Source organism: Hippichthys cyanospilos, chromosome 1, assembly GCF_059441005.1.
Source record: "Hippichthys cyanospilos isolate Australia breed blue-spotted pipefish chromosome 1, RoL_Hcya_1.0, whole genome shotgun sequence".
Lineage (NCBI taxonomy): Eukaryota > Metazoa > Chordata > Actinopteri > Syngnathiformes > Syngnathidae > Hippichthys > Hippichthys cyanospilos.
Window position 1 is genome coordinate 22,291,361 of NC_142369.1, and position 18,640 is coordinate 22,310,000.

Consider the following 18,640-nt stretch of genomic DNA (forward strand, 5'->3'; position numbering starts at 1 on the left):
TCTCCCTCACAGAAAAATCTTGGGATATCGATAAACCGATATAATGAGATGAGAAACCGATACATTTCTTTTATTACATAGATGACTTATAAAACAAACATACATTATCAAAAGCATTGATGAAAGGCCTGCTCATATCACCCTTTCACGGTGTCTCCACAATCATCCATCTATTTTCTATAGCCGCTTATCCTCACAAGGGCCGCAGTATGCTGCAGGCTTCGGGCAGTAGGCGGGGGACACCCTCAACTGGTTGCCAGCCAATCGCAGGGCACACAGAGACAATCATGCAACCAATCACACCTAAGGACAATTTAGTGTGTCCAATTCACCTGCCGTGCATTGTTTGGAGTGTGTGAGAGTGCCCGGAGAAAACCCCCGCCGGCTCGGGGAAAACATGCAAACTCCACACAGGAAGACTTGAGCGAGGTGGATTTGAACTGTAACAATAAAGTGAGAAAGAGAGCCATGCACAATCTGAGTCCAGGGCACTGACTGAGATGTGGAAATTTTTTGCTTGTATAGTCGACAGGCACATAAGTCTGCAAAGCCTGGGAAGGGGAATATACGGCCACTTAGTTCAGTTCACTGAACCAAGTTGTCAAAGACTTGAAGGACTAAAAGATTAGCAAATGCTATGCATTTAATTTACTTAGAGACAAATATAAATCTAAAGAGTGTGCATTTTTTGTGACAAGAAAATTTGTGCCATAGCGGTCGCATTTGATGCGGCCATTAATCAATGGTGTTTGTAGATGAGTGGACTCATACGCTGAGCCGAAATGGCTCATTGACCATTTAATTGAGACGCGGACGGAGGGACTAGACTTGGGCACATAAAATTCAGCTTGGGGCCTGTCTTGTTGGAGGGTTTGTGTGTGCGCGCGTGTGTCATATTCCCATAGTTCTGTTTTTTTTGCTTTTTCAGACAACAAGGTTAGCAACAAATGAACACTCAATCAAGGCGTTCAGGCGCGCTGCTCATAATTCAAGCACTCTGTGTCCATTAAGGCCCCGCACAGCAAATTTTAAGACCTTATTAGGTCCATTACCATGCTGCCATATTTCTCTGAACAACGTACATACACTCAGTGACCTCGCGCAACAAGGGCCAAAAACAAACTAAACAAAAATAACAGCAACCAAAGATGTAAAAAAGCAACAACCAAGATTTAAAAAAATGTGCACTCTGGATCCATGTGTGTGGTGGTGTAGTATTTGCAAAAGAACTTTAGATAATGGTTGTGTAGACATATAGATATGGATGGAGCCTTGTCAATAGCACGCCTGAGCCATCTGTCCTCAAATTCGTTTAGTGCTATTTTTATATATCAGCGTTTACTTTAAGCGCTTTCTTGATGTGTACTACACGCTGGACCTATCTTCCCCCCTAAGCAAAATCAATCATTTTGTCAATTGATGTTTGCCGTATAAACGTGTGCTGCTGCTCTTTTATGGCAGGCTTAATGCTGCACTTGCAGGACAATCGGCACTAGGTGGCTGTCTTGGATATCAGAACTCTGCAAGCGTTTAGATTTCATCTCCCATACTGGATACTTCAGTGGCCAAGGGTTAAGAAGTCTTCTTACAGTAAATCAAGTGAATATTTACTAAATCATTAACAGTGAGATTTGAATAAAACAAAGAGAAGTGTGCATTATTTTAAAGTGTTTGTATTTTATAAAAGCATATAAATGTACATTTATTTTTTTTAATTTGAATAGATAATCTAATTTATACTATAATGCAAATATAATACGAAATACTACACTATTTTGACATTGAGTAATACTATTTAAAATGATACTTGAACAGTTTCAAATGGTGTGTAGTGTAGCAAGATTGATATATGACCTCTTTTCATCTGTGAAGCCCTTTGAGACTTCAGAGATTCAGGGCTATACAAATAAAATTTGATTGATTGATTGATTGATTGATATTGCTATTCATATAGCCTACATGTTTCAAATGTTACGATTTTGGTGTAAAACTAAATTCTGCATGTCAAAAACAGGATCATTTCAAATCGTTCTTTTTACATATTGCTCCAAAACTGATGTTTTGGTAAATAAATACAGTAGTTTGATTTTCTTGAGTGAAAAATAGTCTATACGGTGACGGTGAGCTTGTTAGTGTACAATGTCACTGACGCTGCAAGTCCGTTAGGGCAATAGCTCTCAACGTAGGATTCCGCGGAACCCCGGGGCGTGAATGCAGGGGTCTGTGAAAAAAATAGTGTGTTTTGGAACAGATTTAGTTTTATCTTTTAACAGTTTTATCTTTAACTGTTTTTGGCGCCGCCTCTGGCCGCTGTTGATAGCGCTTTGATAGTGCAGTAATTACTACAACAGTAGATTGAAGCTAGACAGAACGTGGGTTATTAATATATATATATATATATATATATATATATATATATATATATATATATATATATATATATATAGTGTGTGTGTGTGTTAATTTCATTTTCTATCAAATTGTCAAAGTATTCACTCTTCAAAAAAGGAAAGTGTTATGATTTTAAAAATCTGACAGCACAATGTGTTCATGTTCAGTTTATATCAGCGCGTCACCACCACATGCACTCACGCTAACAAGAACATATGAGGATGACCGGACCATCAATAAATGCAATTAGATGCAGATTAAAAAAAAAGATTAATGTAAATTTAATTTTTAAATTTGTCAGAATGTGTTTTGTGTCTACAATTTCTTGTTAAAAAGGTGATGAACCCAGCAAAACTAAAGCGGCATATTATTTTACAACAATGTTTTTGACTAAATATTTGGCAGCAACCTTTTGGGGGGAAATTGACCAGTTTGACTCAGGCGTGCAACTTGCAATTTTTATCTTCTAAACTTCAGTATAGCTGAAAAATAACAAATATATTTTTTTGTCAAATTGAATATGTTGCTGAATAAAAAGGGCACTTGCATTTGACTTAAGTTATTTATTTTTTGTTTTTGTTTCCGTAAACATTTGCAACGGGTGTCCTTGGAAAATTTGCTTTCTGAACTGACTCCAAAACGTTTGAGAACCCATGTGGTAGGAGGTTTGTATAATTTTTTTCAGGCAGGTTTTCAGGACTAGGCAGATTACAAAAGATAATTAATCTCACTGGGGTTGATCAAGTGCTCCAGGGACTAAACGCTTGCTATATTAGAATGTCATTCCCTAAAAAGTTCGTGAATCAATCTGCTGTCCCAGGTCTACTGTTTGTCCCAACATATAGGATTTATTAATTACAAATGCGTCATTTTAATCAACACCAGTGACATGTAGTGACAGGCAGATTGGTCTCTTCCGTTTTAATAAAATCTTTGTTTTATCAATGAATGAAAAACAGCAAAATACCTTTCATTTCATGTCATTTCAAGCGAAAAACTACACTGGGAAATCAGGGTGTATCAAGTTATAAAATTGTGTCACTAATTGGCACCTAGGGACATTTGTCCAATGTAAGAGCTGAAAATGTACATCAAAAGTGTGGCATTCAATATTAAATGGAAAATACAATGAGGCATCTGCTTCGAAGAAGCTGATCTGCTTGTCCGTTATATTGCAACAACGGTTTCAGTGTCGATTTGAGTTTCAGTTTCACTTTTATGATATGTAATCTTGGATCACGCACAAACATCATGCGCGCACGTTTGCGTTTGCACTCATCGGCATACGCGTGCACGTAGCATTAGCATCCTGCACTCACCTCAAGGCCGCCTTCCTTTCCTGACATGAAAGCCCACGCGTGTGATTGAAGTGGATGACCGCGGTATTATCAGTCAAAAAGGTCCAGCCGGCCGTTTGTTTTGGCATGTCTTTTATATACGCAGTACTTGCCGCAAACAAAAGGGAACCTTCCACTGACTGATGTCACGCTACCATAGCTTACGTCGTCGGTCTTTCAGAAATGTTCAAGGCTGCTTTAAAGTTGACTTTGGGGCGTTTTGTGTTTGGCTGTCTTCTTCGTCTGTTTAAAAGAACAACGCTCCAATCCTTCAGCGTAAGGTTGTTGAGTAATGGGGGTGGGGAATCGACAGCCATGCAATGATAAAAACAAAATGGACAATATTGCATATAATATATATAATGCAGAAATAATATTGCATTCATGTGCTAACAGGGTTCAATAAGTGATATTTATATGATTTTAGACATAATAACACACATCTGTTGATTTCACATATGGGGATTCAACTGTTACATTCCATAGCCACATTTGCTTTAAAACAGGCACACACGTTAACTCTGGCTTACTCGAGATGCTGTTGTGTATACACGCCGCTCTCCCACATTAGTTCATTTTAATGGAAATATACAATTTTATTCTTATTTGTGTATGAATATTAGATGGTTTAGCATTCCTCCAACGATATTCGTATTGTATTTGATAAAAAAGAAAGAGCTACTATTGAAAGATAATGGGCAGAAGGACACAAAAGTGACCAATAGACAATGGGATATGTTACACATTTTACACTGAATACAATTATCAAATATTGGTAATATAAATGTGAAACATTTCGGCAGCTAACATGGCTCTTCCTGTTAGCATTCTTTTTTAAAGTCTATCCACACCTCTTCTGGTGCTCTACTGTATGTAGAGAACTGACACAAACATTACAACTGCATGGAAGCTTCCCCAGCAATGTGTGTTACCGTTATAAGTAAGACTTGAGACCGTGTTAGCACTCTTTGAATGTCTTATTCTGTTGAGACAGCGTGTAATATAGTTACAGTGTTATTCCTAGTCGTGTTACACGTGTAAATCATTACCACTTCTGCTATTAATTTATTGCAACTAAGTGACACTCCTAATATTAAAGTTAATGCAGTCGGCAAGAGAATTTGACTGTGGTGGTTGGAATAGCGGCCCTGAGCATGGTTTCATGAAGCCCAGCCCACAGGCAAAATTGCCAGAATGTCCAGATTACCACCTCCTCATGGATGTAATTTCTCCTCAGATCATGGTCAACGGTAGTGTTGTAATTCTGCAACTAAAACGTCACGCAGTTTTGTGAGGATTGAGAACTTGTACTTTAACAAAGAATCAATGGTATACTTTATGTTAATTAACAATAACGCTAATAATTTACAATTAAAATGCTAAAATATAGAAGTGAAATACTCAACTACAAAAAAATTCTGGGATTCAAAATGTGACTGATTGTGTTAAGACGAAGGAAACGAACGTGAATGAAGTGTTAAAACGAGTTTCTTAATGAAGGCTCACTTATCATAATTTCACATCCTTATCTCTGAGTCCACTCCCACACATTTTCTTAGCCGCGGTTAAAACACAAGGGGCCTGCTGCTTCTACTGGCGTTGCTGCCGTTGGTTTTAGGTTACCGTGGCAGCGCGGGTGACTGACGCGTGAGATTTTAAGGACGCCTGGGAGGCAGCAAGGGGTGAAAGCAAGTCCCGCCCTTTAAGGAATTACTACAACCAAAACTGCCCCTCCCACTTGCACTCAAAAGCCAGGCTGCAGCTGTGGAGTGAAGCAGAGAGAGCGTGAAGAGTCATGTAACGCTTCCACTCGGGTGAGGGGTCGATGTGCCCTGTGGAGAAGCTGAACCCAGGAAGTTGTCTGGATTCTAAGCAAGGATAAATTGCTAACCTCTCCTGGAAGGAACATTTGAAGAAAGTCCGGAATCATCTGGGATACAGAGGAATTGATCCAGGGGAGGTGGCAGGACTGGAGGTCCGAGTGGCCTTCAAGTGTGCATGTGCTTGTGTGGCTCTATGTGCGTGTGCACAAGTAGAGCAGGTAGATGCGGACGGGACGTTGAGAAAATGAGTATCATTCTAAAGCCGAGGTCGCGCTCCACCAGCTCTCTGAAGAACACTGAAGGAATATGGTAAATGGAAATATTTGCACTTTTCATCCTGTTCTCCTTGTGTGAGTCTGTATTTGTGTGTATGTGTCACGCTATTGTTCACCATTCCTTCCTTCCTGTTTGAGTGTTACCTCCTGTTGGTTTACATCCATCCTATACTAACCCCCGCCGTAATATACTTCACGGTCTCCACTTTGCCACTGTAGCCCCTTAGTATCTTTTCAGATATAATTCCCGATGTGGCTTACAGATAAGAATAAACTTTTACTGTTTTATGAATAAAAGGAAGCTGCTCGGTGTTGCACCGGTTAGCATGCCCGCGTCACAGTTAAGGGACCCGAGTTCAAATCCAGCTGGCTCCGTCCTTCCTGTGTGGAGTTTGTGTGTTCTCCCCGAGCCCGCTTAGGTTCTCCCCAGGCACTCCAGCTTCCTCCCACACTCCAAAAACAGGGCAGGGGTATTGGACCTACTAAATTGATGTGATTGGGTGCATGAATGGTTGTCTGTCTCTGTGTGCCCGACAATTGGCTGGCAACCAGTTCAAGGCGTCCCCCGCCTACTGTCCGTAGACAGCTGCCATAGGCCCCAGCAAGCCTACGACCCTTGTGAGCTTAAGCAGCTATAGAAAATTGATGGATGGATGGATGGATGGATGAATAAAATGCCAACATATTGGTATTTTAGGGTTTCAAACAATTTAACATTTTTTCGAACATTTTTATTTAGTGCTCCAATCGATAGAACTGAATATTTCATCCCTCACTTTAATCTCCGTCACCGTAATAGTCACCCTTCATCATATTAGTTTATCATCTCATGCCATCAAATCTTCCAAAATTCTAAAAATCGTGAAACCACTATATCCTCGGGAACATGGAAGCATAAACAGTCTAAATAGGCAGCAAGCATACATACAAACTGTACATGCAGCCAGAAATAACTAGTTGACTGCTAAAGCATTAGCATTCAGCAGCTACTGTTTTGAGAGAAAGTGTCCTTGATGTATTACACTGAGCAACACTTCCTCCTCATAGAAACAGCTGAGCATGGCTGGAAGGTCTAATGTTTGCACTTCCTTGAAATACATGCTGCACAAAATCTTGCTCAATGCATTCATTGGACATGCTTAAAGAAAATAGCAATGTTTAGAATCAAGTATTAAGATATTTGTGTTATTTTGCTTTTTAAATATGATGTGAATGAATAAATAGCGTGCACATAGTTTAGCGAAGAATTCTTGGATGCCTTCTATTCAAGTAACCAATGGACACATTGATATCGACAGTAAGGGAGTCCACATACTGACGGCACATGAATTGACGAACCAGCAAAAATTAATGTAAAATGCCCACCTCTGCAAAAAAATAAAAAATAAATGATGCCTATGTGTGCAGCTTAACAGCTAAAAACTGATGGACCTTGTTTGATTGAGACACTGAGCACCACTGATTGTCCCACCTCAAAATCCTACTGTTTCTATTGTATTCACAACCTAAGCCATTCAGGCAATTGAACAGTAGCGCAATCATAATATCATCATATCCTATTTTCATCTACCCTTCTTCACAGGTCTGAATATGAGTGTGAAGGGTTGTCTGTTTCCTTATGTTGATTGACCGGCAATCCGTCCTCCATGTAGGCTGCCTCTCAGCCTCTCCTTGGCTTGGACAGGCTCCAGCTCACCTTTGACGGCACTGTAGAAAATGGAAAACCTCCCATAGTATCCAAGGGTTTTATTTGTAGACTTGTTTAGACTTCAAGTTTGAAGTGATTCCTAGTCCACGGCATTTGTCCTACCAGAAAGTAGTATCTCTCTCACTCTCTCTCGCGCTGATAAACAAGAGATGCAGCCCGAGGCGCAACCTGCCCTGCCCTCGTCCTGTCTTGACTTGTCCTTGACTGTCAGCTCTCATTTCCCTCTGACAAATTGTCCTCCTGTCCCTTCCACGCCGGGAGGAGGGAGCCCGGTAAATATGCTTGTCTACTGTCATGCCGTCAGACAACGCTGGAAATAAATCTCAGAATCTTTGCTGTGATAGGAGGAGAGAAGAGAATGCTTGCATTGCCATTTCCCCTTTTTTTTTATCTATCTCCTTTCATCAGTTCTTACGCGCCCATTTTACGTAATCTCTTAATACTCACGTGAGATATGCAAGAAGCGCTGATGGGTGTGCGTGATAGTTTGGTTTTAGTGTGTTTGAATACTTTTGTAGTGCTTGGGTGTATTTGCATGTATAGTAGATCGGAAATCTTCAGGTGATGCATGACACACCTTATCTCAATACCACGAGCGAGCTGATGTTTGTTTACTTTGAAACGAGTCGTGAAGTGAAAACAGTAAGGTCAAAATCTGGTCAACTTTCCAATTTGCCCACCTTCGCTCCACCTTTCCAATGTGTTCCAAGTGTTGCCCCAAAGCTGGCAAGATACAGCTCTGCTTACCTTTAAGAAAAAAATATTGAATGTTTTTTGGTCAGTTAAGACTTTTGGTGGATAATAAGAAACCATATTTGAATTCCTTTTTAATATTTTTTCATTATTGTTATGCAGTAATAATCTAATAAACAGTAATAATCTAATGACCGTTCTCCAACTTGTTTCCCACTTCGGAAAGAGAATGATAGCGTTCTCAGATTAAGCTTGCAAGAACTTTAAATGTCTGACTTGACTAGAACTGCAGTCATCTGGACGTTGTCTTCTGCGCAGTGCCTGCTTTATGTCAGCCGTGTTGGAGTCTTTGCATTCCTAATGACAGACTAGCAGAACTGGTTGAGTGCATGATCTTTATTTGCATGTATGTCACGACTGAACGGCTTGTCTGAATGGAGCACTGACAGTCAGCGTAGAGACTACGCACAGAGTGTTTACTTTTTTACGCTTCGTCTGGCAGAACAGGACTAACCAGATGCCGCTAGAGGACACAATTGGCTACTCGACTTGTATGCTAATTTCCTCACCGTCAACGTCATCATTAGCGTTTGTGTGTAAATAAGGGAAGATCGTTTACTTATAGTAAACATACCTCACCGTCCAACGTGATCCTATACAAATGTAATTCCCACATGTTTCATCAAGTCTGGTACGGTGTGCCAGAATTCATAAAATGAAGCATTTTTGCCATGCTTTAACAATCTTTGCCATGCCTAAACCAAACAGGATTGAACAGGTAAAAAGATTGATGACCTTTAAAAAGATAAATAATAGATGCAACTACATATTCTTATTGAATTACCTTACGGCACAAATACTGACCATAAAGAACGGAAACCATAAGTAAAAATAACACTTCAAAAAATATAAGAGATTTCAACAAATATGATGGGACTCCTCACAATGAAAATGCTTGATGGGCCGGAGTAATGTAGTGTGCCGTATAAGCCCTCCTGGGCTATTATACACATTGCCCAACCAAGCCTCATTTGTTCTTTGTAAGAAACCAGTACACCTTTACACCATACCAAATGTTCTGAATCAAAAATTCACAATACATTCCGTACCGTTACAGCCTTAAGTGTTCATCATTTTGATTGCAGTTTGCACTTTGCAGCGGTGTTGGCTTGTACTGCTTCGTGCTGACAGCTGCATCTAATATGTTGGCCCCCGATGTAAATAACATAAATACCAGTAACTGCAGTGGAAATCCTTCTTAGACTAGTGTGCACTGCAAATGACACAAAAATGACCCTTTGTTAAATGAATACCTCTCACAGTCTATCTATTTTTGTGCCCAGTGATCTTATGCGAGTTTAATCTCACGCTGTTTGTGGAGTCTGAGGAGTCGATTTCAGCAAAGCATGCAAACTGAGCGGCGTGGGAAGCTTTGTTCATTGCAGGGTGTCTTCTGGCTTCACTATGTATGGGCAGTTGACACGCAGTCTTCCATCTTTGGACACAAATGTCAACGGGACATATTGTTTTATCATAGTCAGATTAAAGACTTATCTAGAATCTGATGACTCCTCCAAAATTTCCTTCCTAGTCCTTCCTTGTTGGGAAATGTCCGAGAGCTTTGTGTCAGGGGGATTCAGAAAAAAAAGACCTTCCTCTGTGTGTGGCGTCAGAGCTGGCGCAATACCTCAACAAGACATTCCCAGAGAGGGTGTGTCTTTTGCCACACACATACACAAAAAACGTAGACATGCGCAGTAAGTCACACAGTTTCAGTTTCCTCATGGACAAAAAAAAAAAAAATCAGTAGTATCATTTGTATAGGACATTGACAATATAAAAAAGTGTTTTTTTTCTTGCATTTTAAAACTGGGTTTTGATACATTTGACCTTTTGGAAGCAGAAAATTGTCAAGTTGATTAGGTACCCTACATTGCTGCATACCAGGGAAATGTTTTTTTTTTTTTTTTAAAGTGCGCTTTTACAAGCTTTGTACAGGGTATGCCATCTCCAAAGGCAGATTATTTTCAGATTCATCTCAACACCTCATATTGGTTGGTGCTTTTAAATATAGCTGTAAAATGGACAAAATGGCAAAAAAAAAATGCCAGATTTGACAGGAAGTGTGAAATAGCTATCTGATTCTATTTCTAAGTTTGGAAAATGTCTGACGATATTTCCCAATTTTCTGTCACAGCGCAGAAAATTGACAGCTCGTACAAGCAGTCCAGTACAACCTTACCGAGTAACCTCAACAAAGAAATAATAAATAAATATTATGAATAAATAAGGCATTAAATCCCCAGCATTTTCACATAAGAGTCTGAGACATTAAATCCCAGGAACTGTACTTATTTTTTCACATGGAAAATAGCTGGCACTGAAGGAGTCAACACCAGTAAATTTCAGATCTTCCTTTACTCTAATATTTTGGAAAAAAATCGGCAATCTGGGATTGAATGTTTGGACTCTTTAAGGACATGTAAATAAATACATCTTTGGGATTGGATACATTTTTTCAAATCAATTTAAAATGATAGTTCCATAAGTCTTGTAACTGTGGTTCTGTGAATGGTAATTGTGCTGAAAGTGAAAAATCGCTGAGTGTTTTATGTCCCACTATTCAAGATCATTAAGGGTCACCCACAACAACACTTTTAGAGTTGCAAGAATGCCAGCTTTTAAACCTTGTCTTGCCTTCTGATACTACCTCAGAATCCTTCTGATTGCCAGTTGACTCGCCTCCTGACTTCTGATGTTTATGCAGACCAGCAACATAAGGAGAAAAAAGGTGTCAAAAATGTCTGCTTTTTTTTTTAGACGGTGTAAATGGTGCTTGTGTGCATGTAGCGGTTTTGTTTTCCCGCCTGATACTAAAAATGACATGTGGTGCTGAGGCGAATCTGTTCTAGAGATGCCGGTGATGTGTCTCGTACAAGTCCAATCAACACAAGTAGGGAGTTACTGGAGTGGTGCTGGCTGTGCGCATGCATGCACGCGTTAGTGTGAGACAACTCGATTGCCCTTTCTTTGATAGCCAAAAATGACACTCACTTCACTGCTGCTACCCAGACAACAGAGGGTGAGAGCCCAGTGTTGAAGTTGCCGGGGGGAAATTCCTGGCATGACCCGTGTGTGTGTTCATTGTGACTTTGACAAGCTGGAACGTAACGACTTTCACATAGATAACATACTCGTCCACTTCTAATGATTTCAACGCCGATAGTCGGGTACCAGGATTCAACCCCCCCTAAAAACGCCAATTTTTAGCATTTTTTTGTTAAACACTTGTCGCTCCTTATCCAAGTTATTGGAGTGGAGTATTTTCTTGTTTTTATTGTTTAATGTTTTTTACACAAAGGACACATTGACAATTAGATTTGGAGAAAAGGTCTTATTCACGGACAACCAGCACATTAGACGGTTGTCATCTTGTGTCATAACTTTATACATTTGCATTCGAATAGCAATGTTTACACTTGCACTGCGAGAGAGTGGTAGGAGTGGTAAAGTGTTACTTAAATGAAGTTACCTGGAGTTGTTTTGACTGTAAACTGTTGAATTATTTAAATGCCAGTGTGGGGCATATTGGGAAAAATACTGTGTTTTCAAAAGAATTAGGTTTAAGACTACTTTCTTTAACATTGAAATCAGATCATTCAATATTTTCTTTATATATCAATGAATGCATAAGTTGCTGTACTGAATGCAGACATTTGCAAGTGGTTGACTCGTGTGTGCGTGAGTGTGTGTGTGTGTGTGTAGTGTTTATACTCTATTTTACAAGTAGTAAGGTTTTCTGCTAATTGACACATAAAGATAAACGGATATGATTGATCTTTCATAAGCATAGGGACACACCCTCTGGTAAAAGTTTCCGTGTATCAGTTGGTAAAATTTTGCAAAGATGACAATATAGATCACTTGGAAATGTCAATTTTTAGATTTCTCCAAAAATACTCTCCTTAAGGACTCTATTTTCGTTTCACGGCAAGCAAAAGGTTAAAATTATTATGGATAAGAGAATAAGAATAAGAGATTAGTACACAATGTACATCATTGCTAATGCGTCTTTATATCTAGCACTATTTAATAACAAATGTTAAATAATCCCATAAAATGACATTGACAGTGCATCTTAGATTCACTCAACTGTGGTATTGGCAGATATTTATCAGATTTTTGTGCATATTTTGAAGAGGCCTAATTCCAACCTGAAGATTTTCTATTCCTTGGGTTATGTATTAAGTTTCTTAAATTGTGTCAAAATGTGCTTGTTCTTGGTCTGCCTTGAGATTTCTTCTTACCTTTTGCTTTCGTGTAAGAGCAGTTCACGTGCTTCAAGCATTTTCTCTTTCAAAATGTTACAAAGTTATTGTCACTTGTTACTGACATGTTATTTGTTAGAAGTAGGCGTTCTTTTGGCGCGGATTGATTAAACACACTAGTTTTCACATACGTTTACATGTTTTAAAATATCTTTCCTATTGTCGGATGATTTTGCCTAAACTCATTCGTATAATACCACATTTCTCTATTTCTTTTTCAGTAACTCTATGAACCGGCTCTGATGAGAAACAATTAATGCACTCCCGCAATGTATTTCCCTGTTCCCCGTTCCAAGCAGCCACGTGTGTAGCGCATGCCTTAACACGCCACAAACGTCATCCTCAAGCGCCCACGTCACAATGTCCGTCACACCCGATTAAGGACGTGCCCTTATCCACAGTGAGGATAATGATTATAAGCGGGGGTGATGTCATAGCTGAACGTCATGGGATACCCACCCTCACTACTACACGGGATTATGGGATGGCACAGCTGCAGATCTCCGCTGCTAGTGACACAGGTGGTAGTCACCGGCGGGGCAGATAGCAATCTCCCCGGAGACTCGGGCGCTCATAGCGGTGCTGCCGAGAGGGCAAACATTGGCTGTTTGAACTGTGAGTCAGTTATGTCCCTCAGTGCAGGGGTTGGCAAACTTTAGCGCTCAAGGGCAATATTAGATTTTCAAAAAGGACAAAGGAGCAAGGACATTCAACAACAAAAACAAGTAGTTGAGTGTGAAAAATGTTAAACGTTTATTTTGTATATATTACCTAGAATGTATAAGTACTGTATATACTACATGATTAGTTTATATTTACATTAGTTCAACTCAGTGGCGTATTTCTGATACCAGGTATCACGATGAGGCTGATACCAGGCCTTATTTCAAGGTATTGATACTCACGAACTGATACTGTATTGCAACTTGAAAGTGTATCGCTATTGTATTTCAATGCAGCAAGGGCGTATTGTGATACATATTGTAATATTGTCCTGCAGTGTTTGTAAAACAAAACAAAAACAAAAAAATAATCTTCCATGTCATATATATATATTAACAATGCATGAAAAAACTGAAACAAAATGACAGAATTGAGAAATTCTATTTATGACATTCTTTTTTGTCAATGTAAGCCATCGGTAAGCCATTTTGCTATTTAAACCATAAGCAAAACACGTCAGATCTGTGACGTCACTTGCTTTGGCTACTATTCATTTTCCAATTGCAACATATACGGTACTTATTAGAAAAAGGAAAAAAAATCTTCCTACAAATGCAAGCAGTATTATAAGAGTCTGGACTTTGTAAATACGTTGTGAACTTGTTACGGCGGGACGAGGGAGGACCCAAGAGCACGCACGCACTGGTAAGGGCAATGGCAGAGTGTTTATTGAACAGAAGGTGCGGGTAGTCGTGGGAGCTGACGGGAGCGTGGCACAGACGTCTGGGGGGTTCTGGAGTCGGGAGAGCTGGGGTTTGGCTGGGAGTCGGGCAAAGGGAGCGAGACGGGAGGGGGGCTCGGGCATACAGGTAAAGACGGCAGGCTAGCGGGTGGTCAGAGGCAGGCAAGGTCGAAATACCAAGGATCCAGTCAATTCGGCAGGCAATCGGGAGGTCAAGGGCGAACAGGGTCGGACAACAGGCAGGCTGGCAGGAGGAATTGCTGGAAAGCTCGGCGTAGCGCATAGAGACGATCTGGCGGGTTGTGGAGGGAAGTGACCGGGCTTTATACTGAGCGGGTAAATGGTTGCAGGTGTTGGTGTTCGAGGCTGATTAGAAGGAGGGCTGAGCGGGTGTGGTGAAGCTGGAAGTGAGGTGGCTGAAATGGTGGACTGTGACAGAACCCCCCCATCAAGGGACGGCTCCCGACGTCCCAAGGCCACCACTGGGCGGGAGGGAAAGGCCAACGGCCGGGGAAACCCCATGGGCGGGGGGGCGGGAAACACGCCGGGGCGCGCCACGACGCCCAGACGGTCCAGATGGCTGATCAGGATGAAGGCGGTGAAAGTCAGAGACCAAGGAGGCATCCACAACCTGGCGGGCTGGGATCCAAGACCGCTCTTCCGGGCCATACCCCTCCCAGTCCACTAGGTACTGGAGGCCCCTGCCGCGGCGACGGGAGCGGAGCAGCCGCCGGACTGTGTACACCGGGCCCCCATCAACGAACCGAGGAGGCGGAGGAGGCGGAAGCGCGGGAACCAGGGGGCTATCTATTGCAGGCTTGATTCGGGAGACATGGAAACTTGGGTGAACACGCATCGAGCGAGGTAGGGCAAGACGCACAGCTGACGGGTTCAGTACCTTCTGGATGGGGAAGGGACCAATGAAACGGGGAGCGAGTTTGTTGGATTCCACTCGAAGGGGCAAATCCTTAGTGGACAACCAGACCTTCTGACCCACCTGGTACGTTGGGGCCGAAGTACGCCGCCTATTGGCCGTCCGAGTGTAGCGTTTACTGGCCTGCAGCAAGGCCGAGCGGGCTCGGGCCCATGTCCGGCGGCACCGCCGAGCAAAGGCAAGGGCAGACGGACAGGTGGCGTCGTCGTCTAGAGCCGGAAACAACGGAGGTTGGTAGCCGTGAACGCATTCGAAGGGGGAAATTCCTGTGGCGGAGCTGGTCAGCGTGTTGTGGGCATACTCTGCCCACTGGAGCTGGGCCGACCAGGAGGCAGGGTCTCGGGATGCCAGACAGCGGAGGGCAGTTTCCATCTCCTGATTTACTCTCTCCGTTTGCCCGTTGGTCTGCGGATGGAACCCGGAGGACAGGCTGGCCGTAGCGCCAATGAGCCGGCAAAACTCCTTCCAAAAAGCCGCCCTGAACTGAGGACCCCTGTCTGACACCACATCAAGGGGAAGCCCATGTAGGCGGAAAACATGGTCAATCAGGAGTTGTGCCGTTTCCTTTGCGGAGGGAAGCTTCGGGAGGGGAACAAAGTGAGCCATTTTGCTGAATCTGTCAACTATGGACAGGATGGCTGTGTTACCGTTTGATGGAGGTAGACCGGTCACGAAGTCAAGTGAAACATGAGACCAAGGGCGATGCGGAACAGGAAGGGGGCGCAGCAGCCCGGAAGGAGCCTGATGTGACGATTTATTCTGACTACAAATGGGACAGGCCTGGATAAATTCACGCACGTCCCTCTCCATAGAGGGCCACCAGAACCGTCGTCTGAGGACAATCAGGGTCCGTTGAATGCCGGGATGGCAAGTCAATTTCGAAGAGTGAGCCCACTGTAGAACTTCGGAACGAAGATAGTCGGGGACAGACAAACGGTTACTGGGACATTGGCTTGGTTTAGTCTGCCCCTTGGCAGCTGACTTCACCTTCTCCTCGATCTCCCAGGTGAGCAAGCCAATGACACATGACGGGGGAAGGATAGTCTCGGGGTCCCGGCATGAACTGTCCTCAAGTTCAAACTGCCTGGAGAGGGCGTCCGGCTTGATATTCTGGGATCCTGGGCGGTAGGAGAGGTTGAAGTTGAACCTGGTGAAGAACAATGCCCAACGAGCTTGGCGGGAGTTCAGCCTCTTAGCCTGACGGATATACTCGAGGTTTTTGTGATCTGTCCACACCACAAAGGGGATCTTCGTTCCCTCCAGCCAGTGCCGCCATTCCTCCAGGGCGGATTTTACGGCAAGTAGTTCGCGGTTTCCTATGTCATAATTTCTCTCTGCGGGAGAGAGGCGCTGAGAAAAGAATGCGCAGGGGTGGAGTTTCCCATCCTTCCGTGACCGCTGGGAGAGAACGGCCCCAACCCCAGTCTCCGATGCATCAACCTCGACCATGAATTGTTGACCAGGATCTGGCATTTGAAGGATTGGGGCCGATGTGAAGCGGTGCTTGAGTTCCTGGAAGGCCCTTTCGGCACCTGGGTTCCACCGGAAAGGGGTTTTGGGGCTGGTGAGAGCCGTAAGAGGAGCTGCCGTGGCGCTGTAATTCCTGATAAATCGCCTGTAAAAGTTAGCAAAGCCAAGAAAGCGCTGCAGTTGTTTTCTGGTTTCGGGCGTTGGCCAGGAAGTAACAGCCGAGACTTTTGCGGGATCCATACTGATGCTATCCTTAGCGATTATGTAGCCCAAGAAGGACACTGATGAGGCATGAAACTCACACTTTTCCGCTTTGACAAACAGAGAGTTTTCCAGCAGGCGTTGCAGAACTGCGCGAACGTGGAGAACATGCTCACCCTGCGTCTTGGAGAAGATGAGAATGTCATCCAGGTAAACGAATAGAAATCTGTCGAGCATGTCCCGCAGGACATCGTTGAGTAGTGCCTGGAAGACCGCTGGGGCATTGGTGAGTCCAAAGGGCATGACTAGGTACTCATAGTGTCCGAGCGGGGTATTGAAGGCAGTCTTCCATTCATCGCCTTCCCTAATCCGCACGAGATGGTAGGCATTGCGTAGGTCGAGCTTTGTGAAGTAGGCAGCCCCCTGCAGTAGCTCAAACCCTGAGGTCATTAGTGGAAGAGGATATCTATTCTTAATCGTGATATCGTTCAGGCCCCGATAATCGATACAAGGGCGGAGAGTCTTGTCCTTCTTCTCGGAAAAGAAAAACCCTGCCCCCGCCGGAGAAGAGGAAGGACGTATGATGCCCGCCGCTAGCGACTCGTTGACATACCTCTCCATGGCCTGCCGTTCTGGACCCGACAGAGAGTATAGGCGACCCCTTGGAGGCGTTGTCCCGGGCAATAGGTCAATTGCACAATCATAAGGGCGGTGGGGAGGCAGGGAGGTTGCACGCGCTTTGCTGAAGACTTGGCTAAGGTCGTGATACTCAGGCGGCACACCAGCGATATCGGCATGCGCAGGCGGAGCGGCGAGGGGATCAGGAACAGATGCGCGCTTGAGGCAGGAGAGATGGCATGATGAGCCCCAAGCCAAAATGACTCCCTTCTCCCAATTGATGTGAGGGTTGTGGCGACAAAGCCAAGGCATCCCCAAAATTAGCGGTATCTGCGGATGATCTAGGATGCAAAATTGTATTTTTTCCTCATGGTTGCCTGACAGGCGCATAGAGAGAGGTGCGGTTTGGTGAGTTATCACCCCCAGTGGGCGCCCGTCCAAGGCATGGGCAGGTGAGGGTTTGGGCAGAGGGAAGCTCTTGAGACCGAGTTGAATCATTAGCTGCCGGCTAATGACGTTAGCGTCAGCCCCAGAGTCCACCAGGGTGCCTACAGTGTGGGGGCCATCAGACAGCAGGAGTTGGGCTTGTAAGAGGGCTCTGTCACGGGACAGGGAAAGAGTCACTTGACCCATTTTTACGCTACTCGGGACCGGGATTGGTCTTTTCACTGGGCATGCGGAAATAAAGTGTCCTGGTTCCCCACAATAAAGGCAGAGCCGAGCGGAGCGGCGGCGTTGCCGCTCTTCAGGAGTCAGGGGCGCGCGAGCTGGCTGCGTTGGCGCACTCCCGCCACCGGGAGGAGCTGACGTCGCCAGATGGGAGCTCACTCTGGCCGGCGGAGAAGCCCTCTGGTGCGTCTCTTCCCGTTGCAGTTCGCGTAGCCGATGCTGCAAGCGGATATCTATCCGCGTCGCCAGGTTAATCACCCCGTCCAAGGTGACGGGGAGTTCATGAGAAACTAATTCGTCCTTAAGACGGCTGGACAGTCCATGAAGGAAGGCGTCTACGAGTGCGGGACCGTTCCACCTATTCTGACTGGCTCGCGTCCGGAAGTCAATGGCGTAATCCGCCACCGTTCCGTCGCCTTGACGCAACTCGAGCAGGCCCCGGCCCAATTCCGCACTGGCGTAGCTGAGTCCAAAGACTTTTAAAATCTCCTCCTCGAGCGCCTGGAAGGAGGCACACGCGGGTGACCGTCTCCTCCATTCCGCCGTTCCCCACAAGCGGGCTCGGCCCGTAAGGTGGTTGATGACGAACGCTACTTTAGCGCGCTCGGAGGCAAATGTTCGGGGCTGCAGGGCGAACAAAAGTGAACAATTCGTTAGAAACGCCTCGCAAGTTTCGGGATCACCTTCGTAGCGTTCCGGGACGCCAATTTGGGGCTCGGGCCGGTCATGAGGCAGAAAATTGGGCGGATGATCGGGAGCGGATGACGGCTGGATGAGGAATCGGCGCG

General features: G+C 44.1%; 1 protein-coding gene across 4 annotated transcripts in view; it reads left to right on the forward strand.

Moving 5' to 3' along the window:
• Positions 1 to 18,640, forward strand: part of pde4d (phosphodiesterase 4D, cAMP-specific) — a 156,667-nt gene that overhangs the window by 107,306 nt on the left and 30,721 nt on the right. Inside the window, exon 1 of one of the 4 annotated variants that reach the window (XM_088431138.1) lies at positions 5,781 to 5,860. The exons of the other annotated variants lie outside the window; for them this stretch is intronic. Within the exon in view, the coding sequence (XP_088287264.1) occupies positions 5,796 to 5,860 (65 nt within the window). The 5' untranslated portion in view covers positions 5,781 to 5,795. Of the gene's footprint in view, positions 1 to 5,780; positions 5,861 to 18,640 lie in introns of those variants that run through there. 4 annotated transcript variants of the gene reach the window in all.